This window comes from Peromyscus eremicus, chromosome 4 (assembly GCF_949786415.1).
Source record: "Peromyscus eremicus chromosome 4, PerEre_H2_v1, whole genome shotgun sequence".
NCBI lineage: Eukaryota > Metazoa > Chordata > Mammalia > Rodentia > Cricetidae > Peromyscus > Peromyscus eremicus.
The window spans coordinates 46935493-46960383 of NC_081419.1; the positions used below are offsets into that span (position 1 = coordinate 46935493).

Sequence of the window (24891 nt, forward strand, 5' to 3'; positions counted from 1 at the left end):
CCCACCCCATCACCCTCAGTTTTGGTATCTGTAAAATGGAGAATAAATTTACTTTAAATGTCCATCATTAGCTTTAATATGACCTTACATAATTTATTTTTAGTATATGTGTACTTAACACAAAGGTGGTGATTCTATTCTATGATCACTATAAGAAGTGAGACACACGCTTCTTGGTTTTTATAGAAATATTAGATTGTCAGGACTCTATACTTGTGGTAGAATAGTCTGTTCACTTTCTATGTAACTTTGAGAGTCAGTTTGCGAAAGACTGGAGTTTAAGATGTGTGTGATGTTGATTAAAAAAACATGCAAATGCACTTTGGATTCATTTCATAGGTGGAAGGGTTTTTCTGTGTACATGCTGTGTTTTCTTTATTTTTAAAACACTAACATAATCCTAAATGTGCCTTTACATGTTGATGTATCCATTATGCCTACTATTCTTTCATTGAAAATACTTCTGAAGGCCTTCCACATCAGTGGTCATATGAAGACACAACATTAGGATCATTCTTCAAATAGCATGGAATCCTATAAATGCTCTGTGTGTTTTCTAGTCTTGTTGCTTTTAAAATGAGAAAATATGAACTCTTATAAGTTAACAGCTGATTTTGTGCAGCTCAAATTTTATCTTCATTCTAGCAGTTGGAGAAGGAAGACGTATTTCATTTAGCTGTGTCTATAGAACAAAGAAGTGAGAATATGACAAATGGTGAAATGGAAGGTATGAGCCATGTTCACTGAATAGCCTTAGACAGAATGTGGGTTTAAGTCAAAGTGAATATGCATGCAAGCAGACAAAGATACTGACCCAACTTTTATACAGTAATTTAAAAGAGAAAACTGGTGGTGAGCTTCATACTTGATCCAGTTTCAACATTAATGCAGCTGCATTGTTAAATGTACTCAAGGTGCTACATTATCTTCATGGCAGTTGGACATAAGGAAGTGTACAAATGACCTGGCAATGAATGATGAGAGAATGGTGGAGTCCACAAAATACCCGAAACTTAAAGAAGTCAAAGGCTTGAATGTGCAATGTCTTCCATAGGTTCATGTGTTTCATCAAGGTCTCCAGCTATGACAGTGTTCTCTTCATTCAACATTTATTCTATTTAGTTTCTTATTTACTTTTGTGGCTGTAATGCCACAGAATTTGGTCCATTGCTACAGTTCATATGACTTTATATAAGAATTTAACATGAAATATATTGTGAAATAATCTTGAATATGTGATCCTTTCTTGCTAAAAATCATTCTTTCTCTGTGTGGTTAACTATTATAAAATACTTGCTGTAGACGAGACTCTAAGACACAAATCCAAATCACTTGCCTATAGAATCACCTCTGACCTTCCCCTCCACCTGAGACCCCCTTCTGCTGCATGTATGCTTTCTCGTTTCCTGAACTTTCCTCTTATTCTCCTGGTTTGCCCTTCCTCCTCCCCCATTGCTATTCTTTGTGTTTGAGCATTATAAACAAAGCCTTTCCATGCAGCACTTGTGTTTTATAAATGACTCATATTCTTAGCTGGCCTCTTTGTCTATCCTAAATTCCTAGTACTTCCGAAGGTGGGCATTGAAATTAGACTCCTGGATTGTGTCAGTGAAATGCACCACCAAGTTCAGTGATCTTTATTATATCAGTGAATTTAATTTATTTCCAGCTGCATTTTGACTGCTTTTTCACGTAATGAGCAGAGTGTAGTCACCAACATTTTAGGTTTGTATATTCATTTATTAACAGTTCACTTTATACTGAATGAACATTGGCATTTTTGAGTCATGAGTAGTCTGGAGATATTCCCTACGTCAAACATGCATCATTAATTGGAACGTTCATCTAAATGAAATTATCCTCTGTTATTTACAGGTATTCTACTAACAGTCTTTCTTTTTTTGTGTGTTTTTTTGTTGTTTTTTGTTTTTGTTTTTGTTTTGTTTTGTTTTTTGAGACAGGGTTTCTCTGTGTAGCTTTGCGCCTTTCCTGCAACTCACTTTGGAGACCAGGCTGGCCTCGAACTCACAGAGATCCACCTGCCTCTGCCTCCCGAGTGCTGGGATTAAAGGCGTGCGCCACCACCGCCCGGCCTCTAACAGTCTTTCTTGAACTGCATTATATCGATTTACATCTAGTGCATATGTGACTACAATACATGTAAAAATTTGATAACTAAGTTGCTAAAAACCGTTTATCAAGTGTTAACAATCAGAACTTGACTGAACTCTACCTTTTCACTGTCATATCTCTCTTTTTTCTAAGATTTCCAAGAAGGTGATGACTCTTTCTCACTAACTCATGTAAACTAATTCTTCTCTCCATCTGTTTTTACTACCTTTCTTGTTTTTATACTTGTGAATTTATTTGCATTTAAAGTAATAATGAACAGCAGGAAAACTGAATGTTATAAAGGATCTCCAAAGCAGAAATGCCTATTTTTCTAGAAATGCATAGCTGATCAATGAAGATAACCCAAAGCTGACTTGTCTTTAACAGGCATAACAAGGGTGTCAGGAATGCAGTAATGTGGACAATAACTTTCACAGAAGGATAAATATGAGTTTCTATTAATATTTCAAATGTCAAGAATATATACTGTGATATTGAAAATGAACTTTATTCACATGCTTTTATGATACTGAGAATAGTGCACTATGAATTTGAATATTTCAATGGTGTTTTAAAACTTTGTATCTGGCCGGGCGGTGGTGGCGCACGCCTTTAATCCCAGCACTCGGGAGGCAGAGCCAGGCGGATCTCTGTGAGTTCGAGGCCAGCCTGGACTACCAAGTGAGTCCCAGGAAAGGCGCAAAGCTACATAGAGAAACCCTGTCTCGAAAAACCAAAAAAAAAAAAAACTTTGTATCTGAGCTTAGTCATTTATGTTGAGTTTGTAAATTTATGGACTAATCTTTAAAAATTATTAAATTATCTGAAACTCACAGAATCTAGTTTCTATCCAAGGGATAGAAGTTTTGTTTGGTTACAAGTGTTTCATAAAATATTAAATCTTTTTCTAAAGATTAAGTGCCCTTGAAAGCATTACTTGTGTAAACAAAAATCCAACATTTATTATTACTGTTTAAACATTCCATTTGTTTCTATATAAACTTTGAACTGACATTGCTTCATAGTTAATGTTACATAAATATATGAATTTACCAACAGATCTATGCAAAGAGGTAATATTAACAGAAGAAGAACAAAGAAGATATGATATCCATGGGGGTGTTCTGTCACTGGTATGTAAATATTTAAATTGATGCTACTCACTTGATAGTGTTTTGTTCAACAAGAGAACACAGGCCAACAAAATTACATGTGAGGCTATCATATAGACTAGCTGGTCATAATTTTGACTTTAATTTTAAATAGTTTTCCACCTCATATTTCTTAGAATACTCTGAATGTCTCCATGTATTCAAAACTGAATATTGTCTTCATCTTGTTTCCAAATATCTTCTGATAATTATCAGGTACAAACTCACCAATGTACTAGCTAATTGAGATCAACATGCATCTCATGAGTAAGCACTTAAGTCAACCTCTTACTTTCTACCTATCTTCTTCTTCCTTCAAAGCAGTATCTGTCATTGAGATGATTCTAATTAGTTGATGCTTTCATCATTTGTTCTAGTCAAAGTTTGTTTCAATTTGTGAGTTGCAGAATCTTCCTCATTTTGAGAGAAGAATAATAGTTTTGTACTCTAAAATACTTTCCTGGTTGACCACTTACATCTGTTTTGTTTAATAAGCTCAGTTTATTCACCATTCTTATTAAGTAGATGGCATTTTACTGATTATGTTAGATGTATGAAAGTACATTCAGATGATTCTAAACACAAAGGGCTCCTTTGGGATTTGCCTGCATGTGTCAAATATCTGTTAAATACATAGAACAGGCTTTGTAGATTGGCCCAGAAAAGTCTGTGTGTGAACAGAGACCATGTTGAAATGTCCATTCCATATTTTATTTGTTTAAATCAGATTCTCCACCTATGAAATTGGGGAACTACTGATTTTTATTTAGTTTAGATATTTTATATGATACTATATATTTTACTGATCATTTTTATTATAGCACCAAGATAATGAAATTATTTTACCATAAGTCCATAGAGTGAGACACCTTTTCTTTTGCTAGTTTACATGGTTACAACAATAGTACATCTCCCTGATTCTCCAGAATTATGCTTCCTTAACTGCCTGTATTCATTTTATAGATGCTTAGTTATAAATAAAAATTTCATATATGGAGTGGTGATTGTAATTTTAAAAAGCAACAAATGAACTTTGGCATTCATTTTTGTAAATTAAAAGTATTATTTCTGTGAGTATATTACAAACTTCATGTTAAAATTTTAATAAATAATGTTAAGCATACTTATCATTTCCTTGACAGCTATTCTTATTTCTCTTAAAATGCTTCAGAGGCGTGGTTTTCATTTTCAGTTGCCATATCATATCAATACAAAAGTTAGATTTGATTTAGAAAACACGCCCGCAGTTCTCTACTCAAATGACATGCATTCAATGCACTCTACCTTGGATTTCAGTCTCAGTCCTTTTGAATGAGGTATTCTGATACTAGAAAAGAGAAGCATATTTTGTTCAGCTCTTCTTTGTACTGTGTTAACAGATTGTCTCTGAGCTTCTTCCACAGAAGAATGTGATTCATTTACCTGTGACTACAGATCAAAGAAGAAAAAATAAGTCAGCCACAGAAATGAAAGGTAAGATCTAAAATTGATATGTAGCCCTTGGAAGAAACAGTCAAGTAAATCAGGAGGATGAATATATTCTACTAAACAAAGGTTTTACCCATTTCTCATGTAGGAAGTTAAATGCTAATAGGATTGATGTCTAACCCAGTTTCTGCAAAAGTTGAAATTGAGTGTGGTATTAAGCAGTGGAATTACTCAATAGATTATAGGGTATTGTAATATCTGAGAAGTAGTAGGCATAATAAACTACAGGAAACCAGGGAAATGAATGATTAGAATGTTGATGAGTAGAAGAAATATCAAGAAATCATAAAAGGTTTGTATAGAGGAAAATGATGGAACTCCTTAGAAAATGAAATGCAAAGTACTGGAAATATAAGAGAGGAAATGATTGCATATTTAATCACATCAAGTAAGCAGAGGAGCTGATTTGCATTCCTCTTTTCCCCTTCACTGTTAGGAAGACATTGAACATGATAGTACTTCAATGCATAATCCTGTTCGATTTTTATAGGGTAACTAGAAACCTAGCCGGCAACTCCTGTGTAAATAAATATTGATGTATAGCAATGGTTTGTTTCTCAAGATCGTATTTTATAGGTCAGGGTAAAATAACCTGAACCAAACTAGTACCTATCCAAGTGATACATACAGACACACATACATGTATTACATAACTATGTAATCAAAACCATCCTCTATGGAATTAAATCTTCATCTAAAGATTAAGGGCAATTTGAGTCCATTCATTAGTAGTATAAAATTTCAGTTTTCATTTTAATATGTTTAAACATCTGAATTAATATTTATGTTTTTTCATTTCATCTACAATGTAATAAAATTATACTTTAATTAAATGTGTGCATTTATCAGCAAAACCAGACAGAGGAGTCATGACATCAACAGAAGAGCAAATAAGACATGAGAGCAGAGAAAGACTGGGGTCGCTGGTATGTAAACGTCGAGTTGCAGGTTGTCATTTAATATTGCATGAGTTTTTACTGTTGTTGTTTGACAATGTTACTCAGGGAAATAAAAGTACATGTCATATGACAGTGTCACAGATGTATATAGTCACAATTTTGTATTTAATTTTTAAAATATTTTAGCTCATTGTGGTTTTAAAAATATTCTTAAAGCCTGAACGAATTCAGAGAAAATTTTAATCTCTCCTCCTGTTGCAAATAACTTCCTGAAGATTGCCCGTGTTTTCCACGTGCATAAACATATTTTAAGTGTTGCAACTTTAGATCACTGCTTGCACCTAACTATGTGATACGTACTAAGCACAGACCAACTAAGATGAGTGTCCGTGACACAGCAATAGGAAGGCAAAGCTAGTAAGATGCAAACACTTAGAAGTCGTAAACACAGTTCAAGTTTTTCAGAACACTGAAGGAGTTTGTGGTTCCAGTCAGTGACTGTACAGGTGGGATCCTGTAGGCAGAGTTAAGTGCTGTGTGTGACAGTCAGCTGTGCTCCAGGAACTGAGACTCTGTCTACCACAGCAATGAAACAGAGTGTAGACATAGAGAGGGTAGAGAGGACAGTGGAGCACATCTGTCCATCCTTCAGTTCTTTCACTGTGGACTAACCTAGTGGCAGGGCATGGATAAATGTTGTCATAGTCAATATGATACTTGTAAGGTAGACATGAATGTAAAAGGGGGTGACTGGCATGTTTCAAGCACTGCACACGTATTCTTACGCTCACTCCTTGTTTTTAAATGAACCCCATTTCAGTTTGATTTACCTCTATGTTATTCATTCATTTGGCAAATATTTTTATTAGTCCCTTGAGAATTTGGTACAACGTATTTTGACCATATTCCCCCCATCCCAAGACAAGCCCCCTCACTATCCACCAACTTTGTGTCCTCTTTTTTTTTAAACACAACTAATAAAGTTGGTGCTGCCCATATGCTATTGAATGTATGGTCTTCCCCCAGAGCATGGTTGACCTAACAGAGATCATACCCTTAAAAACAACTTACTCTCTCTCTTCTAAGAGCTATCAATTGCCAATAGCTCCTTAGCCAGGGGTGGGACTTTGTGTTGACCACCTGTTCCACTCCATGTTGGGATTTTACCTGGCTTGTGGTTATACAGGTCTAGTGCAGACTGTCTCAATTACCGTGAATTTATATGTGTGAGTGCCCTCATTTGTCCAGAAAACACTACTTACTTGTAATTATCCATCACTGTAGATCTTACAGTCCTTCCATCCTCCTTTCTACAATGATCCCTGAGCCTGTCACTAAGACCCATTATACATTCTGGAGTATTCTCCAAGTTGGGAATCAGTTGCATATCATTTCTAATATTTGCAGGGGATTGTATAATCACCATCCAATATACAATTTTCTTATTCCCTATGACTTTATTCAAATATCCTACTTTTTAACAAGATTTTATTTTTATGTGCATGTGTGTTTTTCCTGTGTGTAAGTCACCACATCCATGCAGTGCCCACAGAAGTCAGGAGAGGGCATCACATTCCATCTGGAACTGGAGTTACAGAAGTTGTGTGAGCCACCATACTGGTGCTGGGAATCAAACTTGAGTCTTCTACAAGAGCTTTCAGTGTTGAGCTATTTCTCCAGCCCCTCAATTATGTCTTCTTATCATGACAATTGTTATAACGAAGGTCATTAAAAAGTTCATGTACATGAAATAAGTTATTAGACAGATGTTGTCTATATAGAAAATATGAGAGCCAATTAAACTTCAAAGCCTTCTCTTGACACACATCCCCCTCTTTCTTCAAAGCAATATGTCAACAAAATTATTCTAAGTGCTTAATATTCCCCTACAACAATTTTCAAATAAGAATTTGTATAAATCTGTAACTTTGAAAAATATCCCTTTTTTCCTCTAAAGAACGCAATGTAAAATGTGACTTTTAAAACCATGTTCCTTGTCACCAATTTCCATTTATTTTCTTTAATATATTCTGTTTACTTACCATTACCGTTAGTAAATGAGTTACTAAGCAAGTACCTACATGTGGTTCTCAACACAAAGAGCTTATTGGTTTCAGTAAAGTGTTTAGCTAATATCACTGAACACAACAAAGATGCTAAATATGGTTTAAAAGAGTATATGTTGTGAAACAGACATGTTGACATCCCCATTCCATTTCATCTTCATTGACACCAGTTCCTTCCTCTAAAAGTAGGGGAATAATAGATTTACTTCAAAGGCTTTCCATAGAGATTTCATGACATTATGCTATGTTTTAACTTTCAATATTGTTTTTATTCTAAGACTAAGATGGGGATGCTAGTTTGCCACTAGCCTAGGAAGTGAAATATGCCCCTTTTTATCTGTTTTCTTTTGTGGCAGTAATGCTAGACTCTAAGGAGTCTTCATACTTGGTACTGGAATGCTCCCCTCTGTATTTACTTGTGAGTGTCTTCATTAAAGACTGGGGTTTCCTATATGTGTTGCAGTGATTTCAATTTGGAAAAAGTTACAAATGTACATTGCATTTATTTTCATGGCTGAAGGCCTTATTTGTATGTTTGCACTGGTTTTTATTTTAAGTATTAACATAAACTATCATATGTTTTAAGGATAACTTCTTAATTTCTTTCCTTGTTAACATATTCTGGATATCTACTATTCCATAAAAAACTTTCCTGCTGGTCTTGCAAGTTTGATGCTCCTAGACCAAGTTTTAGTTTGGACGTGTGGAAGTCAAACATAGAACCGATTTAGGTAATCAATAGTAAGCTCTCTATTCAAGTGACAGAGAATCCAATAACTTCTTCCTTTAACATCTAGCCTCATTAATTTTAAAATGGGAAATTCTGATCTCTTAGAAGCAATAGAAGATTTTGTGCAACTCATTTTCAAAATTATTTTTCCAGGCTATTTCTGAATCTCTTCCACAGAGGGACAATGTGGGTCATTTAGCTGCAAGTGAGCAGCAAAGAAAGGAAAAAGTGACAAATGCTGAAAGAGACGGTAGGAGCTAAAGTTTAACAGTCGCCTTTGATAGAGTGTCTATTTAAAGCAGTTGGACAGGTATATTTTAGTAGATAAAACTACTAACCTATTTCTCATATTGTAACTTAAAGGCAAAGTAGGCTAGTAAGAGTGATCTCTAAATCAGTTTCCTAACCCATTGAGTATGCCCCTGAAGTGGCTGAATTGTTAAATAAACCATTCAGTAGTGTAATATCTGCAGAGTAATAGGCATAGTGAGGTGCAGAGAAGACACAGAAGTGAATGGTCAGTATGTTATCGAATACAGGGAAAGTTGGACACCAGGGAAATAGTGTGTTGTGGTTTGAGTGTGTAATATCCTACATAAGCATACGTGTATGATCTGATCGGCCTTGGGCAAAGACACTGTCTTGAATGCAACTTGAACAGTCATGCTTCCTTGTCAAGATGGAATATACCCCCTTAAACTGCAAATCAGAATAAATGTTTCTTCCCCTGTAGTTGCTCTTTATCAGATAGTTTTTATTACAGCAATGAGAAAATTAACTCATACACAAAACTGGTACAGAGAAGTGGGGGCCCTTGTTGTCATCAATATTTTCATGCAGTTATTTGGCATTTGGAATTGGTTTGCAGGAGGAATGTAGAAAACCTTAAAACTTTGACCTAGCAATGCTCCTGACTTTATGGTTGAATATTGGATGATGATAAGGCCTAGAGAAATATAGATCCTGTATGCCCCAGCTCATGATATTTCAAATGATTTCTATAGAGATCTGGGGACTGGCCATTCAGGTTATATTCTGGCAAAGGATCAGACTGATTTCTGCCCATGTCCTGGGAACACCAATGATTCTGAACTTGACAGTAATGGATTAACTAGTGTGTTTGGCAGGTGACATTGTAAATCAAGATAACGTTCATCTTATGATATCATTATTACCAATCTTATCAAAATCAATGGTGGAAAAGATCAGCAAATTGGAAAGGAAGGCATTTAAATGTGAATTTTGTTGAGAAAAAGCATTCCAACAAGGTTAATGTTCCAGCCAAGTCATATGCCAAATTCAGCCCTATAATTGTTAGAGAAACTTGCCATTTTTTTTTCATTTTTCTTTATTAAAAAATTTTCTATTCACTCCACATACTATCCACAGACCACCCCCTCCTCCCTCCTCCACTCCCCCCAGCCCTCTTTCCCAAGCCATCCCGCATCCTCACATCCCCTAAATCAAGGTCTCCCATGGGGAGTCATCAGAGCCCAGCACACTGAGCCTAGGCAGGTCCAAGCCCCTTCCCACTGCACCAAGGCTGTGCAAGGTTTCACACCACAGGCACCGGATTCCAGAAGCCTGCCTATAGACCAGGGACAGATCCCGATCCCTCTGCCTGGGTGCCCCCAAACAGTTCCAGCCAAACAACCATCTTTTGTATCCAGAGGGCCTAGTCTGCATAGGGGGCTCCACAGCCACCAGTCCACAGTTCATGGGCTTCCACTGGTGTGGCCGGTCATCTCTGCATATCCTCCCATCATGATCTTGACATCCCTTACCTGCAGTATCTCTCCTCTCTCTCATCAATTGGATTCCTGGAGCTCAGCCTGGTGCCTGGCCATGGATCGCTATATCTGCCTCCATCAGTCACTGGACAAAGGCTCTATGATGACAGCTAGGTTATTTGCTAGGCTGGTCACCAGAGTAGACCAGTCCAGGCACCCTCTGGACCAATGCCAGCAGACCAAGGTGGGGTCAACCTTGTGGATTCCTGAGAGTCTCCCCAGCACCCTGCCTCTTCCTATTCCCATGATGTTCTCATCTATCATGGTATCTTCCTCCCTGCTTCCTCCCCCCACTCTGTTCCTGTTCCAGCTTGACCCTCCCATTTCCCTATGTTCTCATCCCCCACTCCTCACCCTCTGCCACCCCCACACACACACCCAGTCCACTCAGGTAGATCTCATCCACAAAACCTGCCATTTATAATGCCAATAAGCTTGGTGCCCTAAGGCCAATCTATCAAAGCTCCGATTTGTGAAAATACAAATTATTGTGAAAGAGAGCCATAACTCAGGATGCTACAGGTTTTTAATTCCTTGAAGGTGTCTCTCCAGGGACAGGACAAAGAGGCTGCTCCAACTGTGGTACAAGGGGACCAAGTTCTAACCAGAGTTGGCAGGAGAACATTGCTGCAGAATTTTCTAGTTTACATAGTACTAACTTTGCAGTTATGAAACATGAAAAATGGGGAGAGGAAGCAACAGAGTTTTTCACCATGGTTCCATAAATCCACAGAGGATGAGTCCTTTGTGAAAAGCAAGGAGTCCATGCAAGGTGACCATGAGTAGCCACTGTGTGAAACTAAGAAAGTGAAACCTAAGTTTCAGCTGAGACTCCAGAATGTTGGAGATGCCAGCACCATGAGACATTTGCTGAGGAAAACTGAGTGCATGAAGTTAAACCAGCCGAAGAGAGGGACCAGTGTGTCTTGCAGGCACCAGATCTTATCTAAGTCCTGAGGAGCCCAGATGAATCTATGCTGAGCCCTACATGTCCAACACAGAGCCACAGGATTTAATGCTTTTTTTTCTTCTGAATTTCATCTGTACTTTAATGAGTATTCCTTGGGATGCTCTACCCCCCACTGTGTGTCATTTATGTGTTGCAAATATGCCAGTTGTGTTTTTGATTGTACAGTGGCTCACTTTAGTGATTGCATTGAGTCTCAGAAGAGACTTTGGGCTTGTGAGCAGTACTGGGACTGATAAGGACACTGAGGAGGTCGGGAGTTAGAATGAATGTGTTTTGCACCTTGATACTTCCAGTGCAGGCTAGAGCGTAATATTTTGGTTTGAAGATGAAATGTGCTCCGTAGGCTTCTGTGAACTGTTCACTCTAGTAGGGCTGTTTGGGAAAGCTGTCAGCCCACTAGTAGGATGCTCATTAGCAGGGCAACCATGATGTCCCAGCCATGCTTCCTCTTCATGCTCTACTTCTTGCCTGAGGACCCAAGGTAGCCAGTCAATGTCTTGCTCCTTCTCCAATCCGTCTGAAGCATGATAGAATGTATGCCTTCAAACTAATTCAGAAGAAAGCCTTTCTTCATTAAGTTGTTTCCTCTCAGGGATTTTTGTCACAGCAGTAAAATAGTAACTAATGTAAAGTATAATATACTAGAGACTGCAAAAAAAAAAGTCTTTAGAAACACAGGCAAAGCACTGTCCGGAAAAGAAAAAAAAAATCTAATGTTTAACCATTTAAAGAAAATATAAACACTGTGGCGTACTGGTGTATGTCTTTAATCCCAGTACTCAGAAGGCAGAAATCTCTCTGAGTTCATGATGTACCAGAGCTACATGAGTTCCAGGCCAGCCATGGCCCAATAATGAGACTCCGTTTTGTTTTTTGTTTTTAATGACTTTGCAAACAAGTATGTCCATTCCTCTTCTCTTTCTCACTTTTGGGTAGGCACTAAGCATTGTGCTATTTCATCATGCAGGCCTATGTTTGGTTTATGTAACCTGAATAGATATATAGGTGTTAAATCATACACAAATAGAAATTAATGTTGCAAAATGAGCCACTTCTGAAGATAAAGTTGTATCAACCAAAATAAGACAACTACAATGAAGATAAGCAAAGATGAGTTGGTGAGTTGTGGAGTTATCATGTACATAATGTGCAATTCAAATGATTTCTTCTGGTGTTTTGGGGCTGTGAACCTGAGAGATGGGGCATGCTTGGAAGGGAATAGAGTAATGACAGATTCTCACTTTGATGAATCTCCCTTTGGGGACAATGACAGAATCCAGACTTTAGATCAGCAGTTCTAGGATTCTATATTTGTTTTTTGAGTGAAATATGTTTCTGCTCAACCAACAGTACTGTGAGAAGTCATATCAAACCATCTACACTAGATCAATTTGATGACAATTTGTGATATTTCAGAACCAAATGAAGGGAAGATATTGGCTTCTGACCATGTTTTGAGGGACCAAGAATGTTTCAAGGGGCTGAATTTTTTAAAGTGGTTTCCTATTTGATTCAAGATACAAATACTCTGCATATAGAACAGGTCCACACTTCTACTTGTATATACTTAGATACTAGTCCCAGATAGAGAGGAATGTTGTGTTCAACATATTAATAAAATACTATCAAATGAAAAGAATGGAGACTGTAGATCTAGTGATTATTTAAAGTGAGTCATAGGAAGCAGTATATAGTTAGCTAGTATTCATTTTGAATTCATGTTGAAGAAACTTGAATATTTTACTTACATTCAAACCAGTTGGTCATTTCAGCTTCTTAGACTTTGGGAAGCAGAAGGCTGTACTAGAATTGGGATAACCAACTTGGCCTCATTCATCTCCATAATTATCAGCATCAAATTTATGTCATTATAATGTTGTGTTTTCAGGAACTGTTAGCATTTTTATGAAAACAATGTGTTTTAATATATCTGAATTTGGACAACTACTCAGGAAAATGCCAACACGGATTAAAATGTTATGTGAAAGCCGTATGTTATGTTAGAAAAAAATTACAGTATTTATTTTGTAATAACGTGATGAATGGCAACATAACAATTGCCCATGATAATTTGGAAACTGAATATTTCAGAGTGTGCTCTCACTGTATATGTGGCATTCCAGTTCAATAGTCATCCTTGGTGACAGAGCACTGTATATTTCCTGTAATGCCATTCCCATCACATCTTTGTGCTCATTAAACTGCAGAACAAAGACAATACCATGAAAACATTTGGTGTATAATAAGATGGACTCCCTGGAGTGTTTGAGTAAATATATGTCTTCAGACTGTTTCCATCAGCTTGCACAGAAGCAGTAAACTCACGGGCTTCTGATTTTGTCTTGTGTTCAGGGGCATGTTTCTCTGCACCACTCAGCACATCTGAATGGTCTTGGTGCCTTTGCTCACCACATTTTGTTTGATAGACTCGTCATCTGCTTCTGAAAACCATGCCTAAAAGTTTAGTTAAGACTTTGCCCTGAGCTGGGCAGTCGTGGTGCACACCTTTGATCCCAGCGCTTGGGAGGCAGAGGCAGGTGGATCTCTGTGAGTTCAAGGCCAGCCTGGTCTACAGAGACAGTTCTAGGACAGCCAGGATGGTTACACAAACCCTGTCTTGAAAAACAAAAGACAGGGGGTGGGGATTTAGCTCAGTGGTAGAGCGCTTGCCTAGCAAGCGCAAGGTCCTGGGTTCGGTCCTCAGCTCTGGAAAAAAGAAAAGAAAAACAAAAAGAAAAACAAAAAACAGAAGATAAAGAACAAAAGCCCTTGCCCTGAGTTGTTTTTTTAACTCGTTATTTCTGTTATTTCTCTAACCTGAGAACACTGAAGATGCCAAGCATACACACCTGATGACCAAATCTAAGTGGTTTATACTTTCCCAGGTTAACCACTGGAACTCCATTCCCTAGTAGATATTTGTGAAATCCTGGTTTACTTTGTTCTTTCTATGTAACTAATCATATACCTTTTTTTTTCTTTTTCTTTCTTTTTTTAGTATTTCAAAAGGAATCCCCTACTCAGTTCAAGGTAACATTTTTTAGATTGTTGCTACTATGATTAACTTCGGGATCCATGGAATAAAGATTGATCATTACATTTCTTGTCAATAACCTTACAGGCCATTATTGAAATGGAATATTCACATCTAAACCCAGCAATAGAAAAGATGACTGGAAGAACATGTCAGCCAGGTAATTTGTGTCGACAAGCAACAAAAATAGAAGTTTAAGATGTTTAAGATATGTGAAACATTTACCATGTGCTCATTCCTCATTCTTTGGTCACTCAATTCTCAAACAAGACTTTGAAATTAATAACTTACATGCTCTTGCTGGCAAAATTATTTAAAAAAATGTATCAACAATCACCGAGAAAAGAAGTTTAAGATATGTTTAAGATATGAAAAACATTTACCATGTGCTCATTCCTCATTCTTTGGTCCCTCAAATCTCAGACAAGACTTTGACACTAATAACTCACATGCCCTCTCTGGAAAAAATTATTCAAAAGACACGGTTAACACACTACTGAGAAAAAAGTACATAAAATTTAACCTTTGTCTTAGTGAGTTCAACATGTGTGTCTCTGCACCCTACAGTTCACACTTGGGAATCTCTGTACCTCTTAGGGATTCACACTGGCTGGTTATTAAAGAGTGAGTCTTTCCCAAAGTTTGTAAATAGTCATTGGGGAAGTGGATACCGTTGAGCATGCCCATAGTTCCTGAGATGCGTACTTTTCTTTTCTCTGCTCTTTTCTCTAAGCTATATTTTTAGTTTCAGCATTATGAACAAGAATGTGCAATGTCTGTGTTTAATGAATGATTGTTAAATCCTCAGACTGCCTTGGAATTCTCCAATAGCTCCTTCCACTGGAGAAGGGTGACATTTCAAACAAATGACCTAAGCATGTTATGTAGGACAGAACCCGTGAGACAGGGAACTGAGCACACTTGGTGAGGTTTAGCACATTGTGTAAGTGCACCTGTTACCTAATTTCACATGCTTTTTCAAATGATTAGCAGTGTGTAGTCTTTCACGGTTCCAGGTTTATATACTGGTACACTTAGTAACATTTCATTTTACACTGCCAGTGATTGCTGAATACTTCTGGAAACGTTCTCTCAATTCAAGCCTGTCCCATCTGATTTTCAGCTATTGTCACAATTTTACCCTGTGACATATCTGTACATTCTGCTAACATTTCTCTTCCACCACATCACGTAGATTACAGTGTGGTCACCAGGCACTTTAAACTATTGATCTCTAAGTACTTATAAGTTATTTATAATGCTTTAGCAACTTGAATTTGGCCTAACTCTTAGACTTTAATTGTCCATCTGTCTTATGGTTTTTGTAATCTCAAACTGGTATCGACTCTCCTCTCTAATTGACATATTTTAAAACGACCTGTCTCTCCATCTGTGTCTGATCTCTTCCTTGTTTTTCGATTTTTCCACCCTTCTATACACCCGACCTCACTGTTATGTTTCAATCCAGACTTACTTGATGGAAATCTTCTTACTGGCTGGATATAAACCTGGTCTCTAGCATGTAGGTGGATTTTAATAAATAATTCCAGGTGAAATTTGACTATTTGTAATACAAAGATAGTTTGAGAGCCTCTGTGTCTAATCCATTAGCTACACTGTGAAATAATTAGTTAAAACATTAATATTCAAAAGGGGTACTGATAAAGGAATCCAAATAGAGATGGCTATACTGCTAGAAAAACACAGTCAATGATGGAGACTTCCCCTAGTTGACGAGTCTTCACAAGGAAAATAAGGATGCCAGGAAAGAGAACAAAATATTTTTTAGATATATTTATGTTTAGAGATGATGGTCGAAATTAACAGTAGTTATGAGATTGTACACTGTGAATGTGAACACTTCAGTGATGTTTTTTTAATTTTTCAGCAAATAAAACATTTATTTTATAAAGAAACATTTATATTATGTTCATTTTATATTTTTATTTATTTTATAAATGTTTATTTATAAAACAAAACTAAAAATCATGAAAGCTAGACAGGTTTTTCAAACGAAAGTTCAACAAAGAAAGCGGAGAGCTACACTCTACCATGAATCTAATGAATTTAATAGATGTCTATGGAACTTTGCATCCAACAGATACATAATGTGTATTCTCTTCAGCAGCCAAAAGAGCCTTCTCTAAAATTCATCACAATGTAGTCCATGAGGCAAGTTGTAACAAACACAAATAACTAATGTGATTCCTCATATTGTATCAGATAATAGTGAGATAAAACTAGAAATTAATAGAAAGAGAAACCACAGAAAATGAGTGAGCATTTGGAGACTCAAGAATGCATTTTGGAATGAATAGGGCCATTAAAGAAATCAGAGAGGAAATTAAAACATTCCTAGAGTTGAACAGAAAGTAGAGCACAATTTGTTAGAACCCCTGGGATATGGCTAAGGCAGCTTGAAGAGGAAAGTTTATAGCTCTATAAGCTTACATTAAAAACTTAGAGATATCAATTAAATGGCCTACTGATCTGCCTTAAGGTACCAGAAAAACAAGAACAAGCAAGCCATATCTAACTGCATTGATTGCGAGAAACAATAAAGAGTGGAGCATAGAGTAATGAAATAGAAACTAAAGAAAAAAACACACAGACTCAATCAAAGAGTTGGTTTTTAGGAAATCTAAACAGGAACACAAATTCCCAAGTCAAACCACACAAAGAAAAGGAAAACAGAAGTTCACAGAATTAGAGAAGAAAAGGTAGATTTTTGCAGAAAAGTTTCAAAGAATCACTGTAAATTTAGAATTAAAAATATTAGAAATGGGGCTGTAGAGAAGGCTCAGTGGTTAAGAGCTGCTCTTCCAGAGGACCCAGGTTTGATTCCCAGCACCCACATGGCAGCTCACAACTGCCTGTAATTCCAGGGGATCTGACACCCACACATAAAATAAAGTTAAATTATTTAAAAAAAATATTAGAAATCTAGAAGCAAAGTATACATTCCTAAACACATATGCCCTACCTGACTTAAATCAGGATGAGATAAACAATATAAAGAAACACATTTGACTCAATGAGACCAAAACACTTACTCAAACTATTTCCAGAGAGAAAAGCTCAGGGTTGTATGGATTCAGGGCCAAATTTTAGCAAATTTTTAAGGATGAGACAGTATTCCTTGAACAGCTCCAACAAAGGTAGATTGTATTTTGATGTAACTTCTTATGGTCTTAGAGGGAAAAATAGGAAGTTTTATTCATTTCTAGCTTTCTTAAGATAGATAACAGAATTAGGCATCGGGAAACTAAAGTAACTGAATCAGCTACCATGAAGAGAGTACTAGGAATGAATAGAAACATAACTTGTTAGTTATTATATTTATTTCAGTGGTGTTTTAAAAATTTGTACTTGAGTGTTTCTTCTTCTGTGTTAAGTGTATTAATTTTTAGGTGAATACACGAAATTCTTCCATTCCCTGAACCTGGTACATTCTCCTGTCTGTCCCGAGGGATATGTTTAAGTCTTATGTGATCTCAAGTAGCTCATGAAATGCTAAAGCTTCAACTAAAGATTTAGAGTACTTGAAAGTGTTTTTTAGGAAAATAAATCTTAAATTTTTAATTTAACTGTGTCTAAACCTTTCCCTGTATCTCTATGTAATACTTTGTCAGTATGATTCATTGCATTACAGTTAAAATTGGTTAAATATCTTTGTTTCTCATCAGCTACAAACAAAGAAATGGCATCTACAAAAGAGCCTAGGAGGAGCGCTAAGAAGGAAAAAGTTCCGTCTTTGGTATGGAAAATTTCAATGGAAGATGTTCATCTAATACTGTTTTATTGTCTAACTAGAAATCATAAGACAATAAAATTATATGTGCAATTTTCTTATAAAATAATTGGTCACAATTATTTAATTTTGAAAATATCTTTACCTTTATAATTGGTTAATACTCTTGTGTATCAACTGTATGGATAATAATTATTTTTCATTTGGTGATTTAATATCACACTATATATTTTAATTAGCATTTCTATGACAGCAGTAAGGTATTGTTTGTGTCTTACTATCAGCATACAAAGTGAGAAATACATTTTTACCAATTTTTGTGACAGTGATACTAGACTTCTATGAGTCTTTCTACGTGTTTAATGAAATGGCCTGTTAACACTGCATTAAATTGTGAGTCCTTTGGCTGTAGATGAGAGTTTAACATATATGATGTGGTGATTTTAATTTGACAAACTACAAATGAATTTTGGCATAATGGGGTATTATTTGTGTGCTGTGTGTGTACAATGTATATTTTCATTTTTATACTAGTAATAAATAATCTTAAGTGTATCTTTTTGACATATTTTTGACAACTACTCATATCCATGGTAGCTTCATGTTGACTTACACTGTCAATGGTCATATGAAGAAAAAAGTAAGAATGCTATTAGGGCGCATGCCTAAAGCTTTCTACTGAAAATGTGGGTTCCTCTTATTTGGCCATCTCACTGCTTTGCAATGTGGAACTCTGATCTTCCTAGAATAGAGAAGGATATCCCACTCAATTTTAATATTAATTTTTCAGATTGTCTCTGCAACTCCTTCAACAAAAGAGGACAAGGGACACTTAGGTGAAACTGTGGACCAAAGAATAGAAGACTATACTAGTCTAGAAATAAATGGTAAAATCTTTATTTTATGTGTAGCCCTTTGAAGGAATAGTTACGTAAATCAAAACAATACCAGTGGATAAAGATATTTGTGTATATCTGTCATAGAGTAGATTAAGTGGCCATAAGAATAATATCTGCAAATGTGAAATGGAATGTACCACTGAAGCAGTCCAATTGCTCAATAAATTACAAGGTCATGGTATTGGAAGAGGAGTAAAACCTCACAGAGTATAGGGGACACAGGGGAATGAAGGATGAGAAAATCATCAAGTACCAAAAAAGAAAAAGAAAACAGGGAATAAGTGTATATTTGATTCTATTAAAATAATAAAATTCTTTAGAAAATGAAGATAGGGTACTATAAGATTCAGAAAAGATAACTGTCTTTTCTTCTTTCCTTCAGGGAAGATATTAAGAATTGTAATATCTCATCCTGTTGACCAGTGTTTGATTTTCTTGTGATATGTAGAAACACAAGTGATCAATTGTATATGCACAGTAATTAATGTCTAACAGGGATTATTTCTCAGGAGAGTATCACATAGGTCAAAATAAGGAAACTGGGAAAGAGAAAGCCACAGGGCAAGTAGTCAAGTAAACCATGGACAAATAAAACACCCACTTAGATATTTTTCCTGCCCCTTAATGTTTTGAATATGATGAAGAAAACTAGATTTGAAAAGGGGAAATAGAATAAATAAAATCAAGAACATTAGGTTTAAGGAGAAATACTAGATTCAAAGAAAGTTAAATTGGGATAGCATTGACCATAGAGACTCAAATTTGATTAGCATATGAAGAGGATCATGATAGAATTCTCATTATGATTTACCAGCTCCTGGTTTCTGTATTTGTCTTTTGGTGGTCAAGAGGGTTCTTGTCAACCAATCATATACTATAAAGGGTAATTACCAGAGATCTATATAAAAAATCCATTGGATATCTTGAAGCACAACAGAACCAAAGGAATAACTATTGATTTGGATACAGGTTTTTTTCTAGGGATATCTTAGTTAGAGTTCCTATTGCTGTGAAGAGACACCATGACAATGGCAATTCTTTTTTTTTTTTTCTTTTTGGTTTTTTGAGACAGGGTTTCTCTGTGTAGTTTTGCACCTTTCCTGGGACTCACTTGGTAGCCCAGGCTGGCCTTGAACTCACAGAGATCCGCCTGGCTCTGCCTCCCGAGTGCTGGAATTAAAGGCGTGCGCCAACACCGCCCCATGGCAATTCTTATAAAGGAAAAATATTTAATGGAGTGGCTTACGTTTTCAGAGCTTTAGTGCATTATCATCATGGAGCAATATCATAGCAGCATACAGGCAGACATGATGCTGGGAGAGGGAGCTGAGAGTCCTACATTTGACCTGAGGGCAACAGGAAGTGGTCTGGAACACTGGGCATGGCTTGAGCATATATAAGGCCTCAGAGCCCACGCCCACAGTGACACACTTGCTCCAACAAAGCCATACTTCCTAATAGTTCCACTCCCTATGAGTTTATGGGGGACAATTACATTCAAACTACCACAAGGGGGAAGAAAAGCTACAATGAAATGAAGAGCAAAAATAATGTTTTTAGACTTTACATGCCAGTTCTGTTTGTTATTAAATGGTTGTATATTCTAAATCTATAATTCTTAGATGTGAGTACTCTATTGGGAAGATGTAAGCAATCAATATAATGTGCTCAGCTGATGGCCAATCATCTAGTCTATTTGTTTCAACATTGCATGCACACACAATGCCCATGCTTTACCAATGTGCTTTTTATCCCCAGCCCTCCTCACCCTTCATCTGGAGCTCCTTACACCCAAGAAGGGGAAGTTTGAGATAAATTATCTAATCATGTTACAACTCCACAGAAAGATGTGACGCAAGAGACTAAGCTTCACATTTGGTGAAGTTGAACACATTACTTATTTTATTCCTCAACTCATTTCATAGAGCTTTGTGAGTCATGGTTGGAGACTAGCCTTTCTGGGTCCCACATGTTACACATTTATTCACTTAGAAACAATTCAATTTATGCTAATGTGAAATTGACAGTTTTCAGTCCTGAATATTTCTGGAAGCAGTCTTTAATTTCAAGGCAGAATCTCATTTTTAACTTCTGTCATGAATGAACTCATCCTCTGATAACTGTGTGTATGCTGCTACTCTTCCTTCTTCCAACACACACTTTGTCTATGTATGCATAACCACGTGCAACTTTAACATTTTAGTCTCTAGGGACCTATTATATTCTTTCTCTGAGAAGCAGTGTTTTGATCATATTCATCCTCTTTGCCCTACTCTTCCCATGTCCATTCCCTTCCTCACTCACCCATTTTGTATGCTTTTTAAACCTATCAAGGCCAGTTTATGTTGCCCAGTCATTCTTGAGTGTGTGATTTTTCCACTGGAACATGGTCAACTCATCACTGTATTTCAGTTACTTTTACTTAAATGCATCCATTTATCAGCAGAACCGGGGAAAGAAGGGACGTCAAGAGAGGAACAGAGAAAGCATGATGGCCTTGAAAAAGCTCAGTCATTGGTATGTTAAATATTTTACTTGAAGGTTCTCATTTTATCCTATTTTGTTTTGTTAAACATACTCAGGAAAGTCTGTTTTGATTTGAATTCTTTATGATACTATGAACTTTATTCATACTGAAGTTCAGGTAACTTTCAGAAAGATATTTGGTACCAGAAAGAAGATGCTATTTAGTTTTAAATATGTGAGGACTCTAAGAATATCCTCAGAATCATACAGAGATAAAATATTTTTATTTAAGTACTTAATTGTGACTATTTATTAGTGTTTTGTGTGTGTAATGTTTTTATTTTTAAATTATCAAAACAAATAATCTTCAATGTTTCTTTATTAGTTGGCATGTGTTGGCAATCACTGTTCTATAAAAATGTTTATTCTGAGGTTTTTTGGTTTCTTTTTTTGTTTTTTGTGTTTTTTTTTGGTTTTTTTTTTGTTTGTTTGTTTGTTTGTTTTGTTTTTTTGAGACAGGGTTTTTCTGTGTAGTTTTGGTGCCTGTCCTGGGTCTCACTCTGTAGACCAGGCTGCCCTCAAACTCAGAGATCCTCCTGGCTCTGCCTCTCAAGCACTGGGTGGTAGCATGCACCACCACCACCTGGCTTCTTCTGACTTTTTATATTTGTTGTTTTTAATAACTAATCATATGAAGGCAAACATAAGATTTTATTTTGATAATGTTCATGAGGTTCTCTTTAAATGGAATGGGATCCAGTGCTTCCCTTAAGAACAAGGCTAGTGTTGTTGAAATGAAGAACTCAAATAGTCTTAGAACTTGTAAGGATATTTCTTACAACTTATTTTATATTAATTTTAACAGATTGCCTCTGAGCACATTCCACAGAAACAGGATGTGATTACTTTAACTGTGACTACAGATCAAAGAAGACAAACTAAGCCGACCATGCTAATGAAAGGTAAGATCTATATTTTATAAATACCCATTGAAGTAATCTTAAGCAAATCACGAGAACCAATACATGTTAGTGGACAATAACGATTACTTGTAGTAATACACAGTAGGATTGACATTGCATTCATGACTGGCCTCAATAGGCACCCATACAAACATGGAATACTCTCAGACAGACACATACATGCAGACATAAATAAAAATAAAATCTTACAGTTCACATATATGAAATAAAAATAAAATTTTAAAGGATTTTGAAAAGAAATAGAAATAAATACTATCACACCATAACCAAATAGCATTGTTTTTCTACCTATTCATGAAGTTATTCCACATTATCTCCATATAACTCATATTATTTTAACTATTTCAATTCTAGTGGGGTGTCATTCCAATCGAATACTTTTGAAAACTAATGGCAAATAAAAATATCTTGTACAAAATTAAATCTTCAACTAAACATTAAGTATAATTGAACCTATACTTTATAAAAATAAAAAGGTGGTGCTTATAACTAGCTTTAATTATTTCTATTTCAATAAAATACATTCATATTATCTGCCATTTAGTAATAATTCATTTTACTTAAATATCTACATTTGTCAACAGGTCCGTGCAAAGAAGAGACATCAACAGAAGATGAAAGAAAGTGTGATAGCCGTGAAAGTGTTCAGTCCTTGGTACGTAATAATTTAAATCGAAGGATTTAATGCAGTTTTAACAAGATAGCATATGCAAATAAAATTACATATCAGATTATCTTGTAGGACAATTGATCATATTTCAATATTTAGTATTAAAATATTTTGGCTCATTACTATTCTTAAGAGTCTGCATGAGTTTGGTGCTAAACATCATCTTTCCATTTCTTGCCAAATTTCTTCCTGAAAATTACCTGAGCACCTGATTATATAAATTCAATAACATGACCAATAGTTAAGATGTAAATAAGTACTTTACCAAAAAAACAAAAAACAAAAACAAAACAAAACAAAAAAAAAACAACAAAAAAAAAAAAGATGTAAATAAGTACTTTAAATTTTAATGTCTTATCTTGTCACGGGTGGGTGGGTGTGGAAAGAGAGGGGGAGTGGGAGAAATGAGAGAATACAAATGTGTGCCAGGTGCACATGCACATGAATGCAGAGGTTAGAGGTCAATGTTTGAGTCCTTATTCTATTGCTGTACCCTGTATTTATTGAGACAAAGTCTCTAACTGAACATGATCTCATCAATTGGCTAGAATGCTCCCAGGACCCAAGAGTAGAAACATGCTGCCATGCTTGACTTATTTATGTGGGTGCTGATTCAAGGCCTCAATCTTCTTCTATAGACACTTTCCCAACAAAAATATCACCCCAGGTACTAGCATCTGAAATTGTAAAGGAGACATAGGTGGTGCCCTTACAATTATATTAGCGTTAAAGGATGATCATTCCCACTCAGCTAAAAAGATTTCTATTTCCAGATTGCCAGTCAGTGTTTTCAAACTTAAAAGTTGAATCCTTTCTTTATGATCTCTAGATGACTTTCATGTGTCCATTGATGGAGAAAGTAGACTCATATGGGGTGCTAATTAACATACAGGGAAATTTACTTATTGGGGCATTTTTGGGTGAGCATACAAAAGATAGCTTTCCAACTTACCTTGATTTCAATGATGAAAATTGGCAAATATAAAAATATTGTACATTGCATTTCATGGACATTATAGTAGACTTGGCATGGGTAGCTTATATTGATATATTTGGTATACAGAATTCTCATTTCTAAGAAACATTTAGTATATATATTATATATATATGCTATAGACATATTCTAACTCTGCTTGGATTACTCCTGAAGATGATGAAATATTTTGATATTGAATAAACTTCTTCTATTGCATATCCACTCTATGATAGAAATTACACACTGAATATCCTAGGTAAGAGTCTTTGACACAGTGACAAGCTAGAGAAATTGGTCAGCTGCAAACACTTGTAGTCACATTACATGCTTAATATAAAGAAAACACGGGGTATTATCAATAAAAAAAATCAATGTAGTTTGTAGTTCCTCTTATTTAGAAGTGAGAATAAAATTCTGTGATTGGGGAAGATGAAAGTACAAGATGTAAGCTGTGTATTAGTGAATGAGAACATATCAGCCATACCAATATCTAGGAGGATGACACATTGAGCAGAGGGAAACAGAGGGTCACAATATTTCATTTGGCTTTTGGATTCTGGAGAGACCTGAAACAAGAATGGGAAAAATCTTGAGACCTGAAACAAGAATGGGAAAAATCTTGTGTTGCCACCTTTACACTTGTAAAGAATACATAAGAAAGGATCAAGTAAGGCCCAGATCATTACAACACTTGAAAAAAAAATAAACATACATATGCTTGCACTCTTGTTATGGTTTGGAATTCTTTTTTGAAGGTCTTCCTTAACAGATCTGTACTGTATCTAATATTTTCATGCTATTATTTTAATATAACCTAATACATGTATATTTTAATATTTGATCATTTTATTAAATGTTGTTATTCTAATATTTATTGATATTCAGGATTTTATGTATGGGAGTATA

At 35.8% G+C, this 24891-nt stretch overlaps 2 protein-coding genes across 3 annotated transcripts in view; both read left to right on the forward strand.

Annotated features, from left to right (window-relative positions):
- LOC131908106 (uncharacterized) overlaps nt 1–18984 on the forward strand; it is a 29504-nt gene extending 10520 nt beyond the window's left edge. The window contains exons 7-15 of one of the 2 annotated variants that reach the window (XM_059259172.1): nt 646–727; nt 3172–3245; nt 4643–4736; nt 5601–5677; nt 8600–8696; nt 14205–14236; nt 14328–14400; nt 17927–17997; nt 18782–18984. In XM_059259172.1, the coding sequence (XP_059115155.1) occupies nt 646–727; nt 3172–3245; nt 4643–4736; nt 5601–5677; nt 8600–8696; nt 14205–14236; nt 14328–14400; nt 17927–17997; nt 18782–18910 (729 nt within the window). In that variant the 3' untranslated portion in view covers nt 18911–18984. The remainder of the gene's footprint in view (nt 1–645; nt 728–3171; nt 3246–4642; nt 4737–5600; nt 5678–8599; nt 8697–14204; nt 14237–14327; nt 14401–17926; nt 17998–18781) is intronic. The other variant, XM_059259173.1, reaches the window with a different exon arrangement.
- A 1112-nt stretch (nt 18985–20096) lies between these two features.
- LOC131907739 (uncharacterized) lies at nt 20097–23024 on the forward strand. The gene is made up of 3 exons (XM_059258844.1): nt 20097–21407; nt 22222–22318; nt 22924–23024. Exons 1-3 carry the CDS (start codon nt 20991–20993, stop codon nt 23022–23024), a joined length of 615 nt encoding a protein of 204 aa, XP_059114827.1. The 5' UTR covers nt 20097–20990.
- The last annotated feature ends 1867 nt before the right edge of the window (nt 23025–24891 follow it).

What these genes read in the sequence shown, in the direction of transcription:
- LOC131907739 (XM_059258844.1), top strand. Translation starts at nt 20,991, where the DNA reads ATGAACTCATCCTCTGATAACTGTGTGTATGCTGCTACTCTTCCTTCT. An exon ending in TTGAAAAAGCTCAGTCATTG is followed by an intron (nt 21,408 to 22,221) that starts GTATGTTAAATA and finishes TAATTTTAACAG; the next exon opens with ATTGCCTCTGAGCACATTCC. An exon ending in GCCGACCATGCTAATGAAAG is followed by an intron (nt 22,319 to 22,923) that starts GTAAGATCTATA and finishes ATTTGTCAACAG; the next exon opens with GTCCGTGCAAAGAAGAGACA.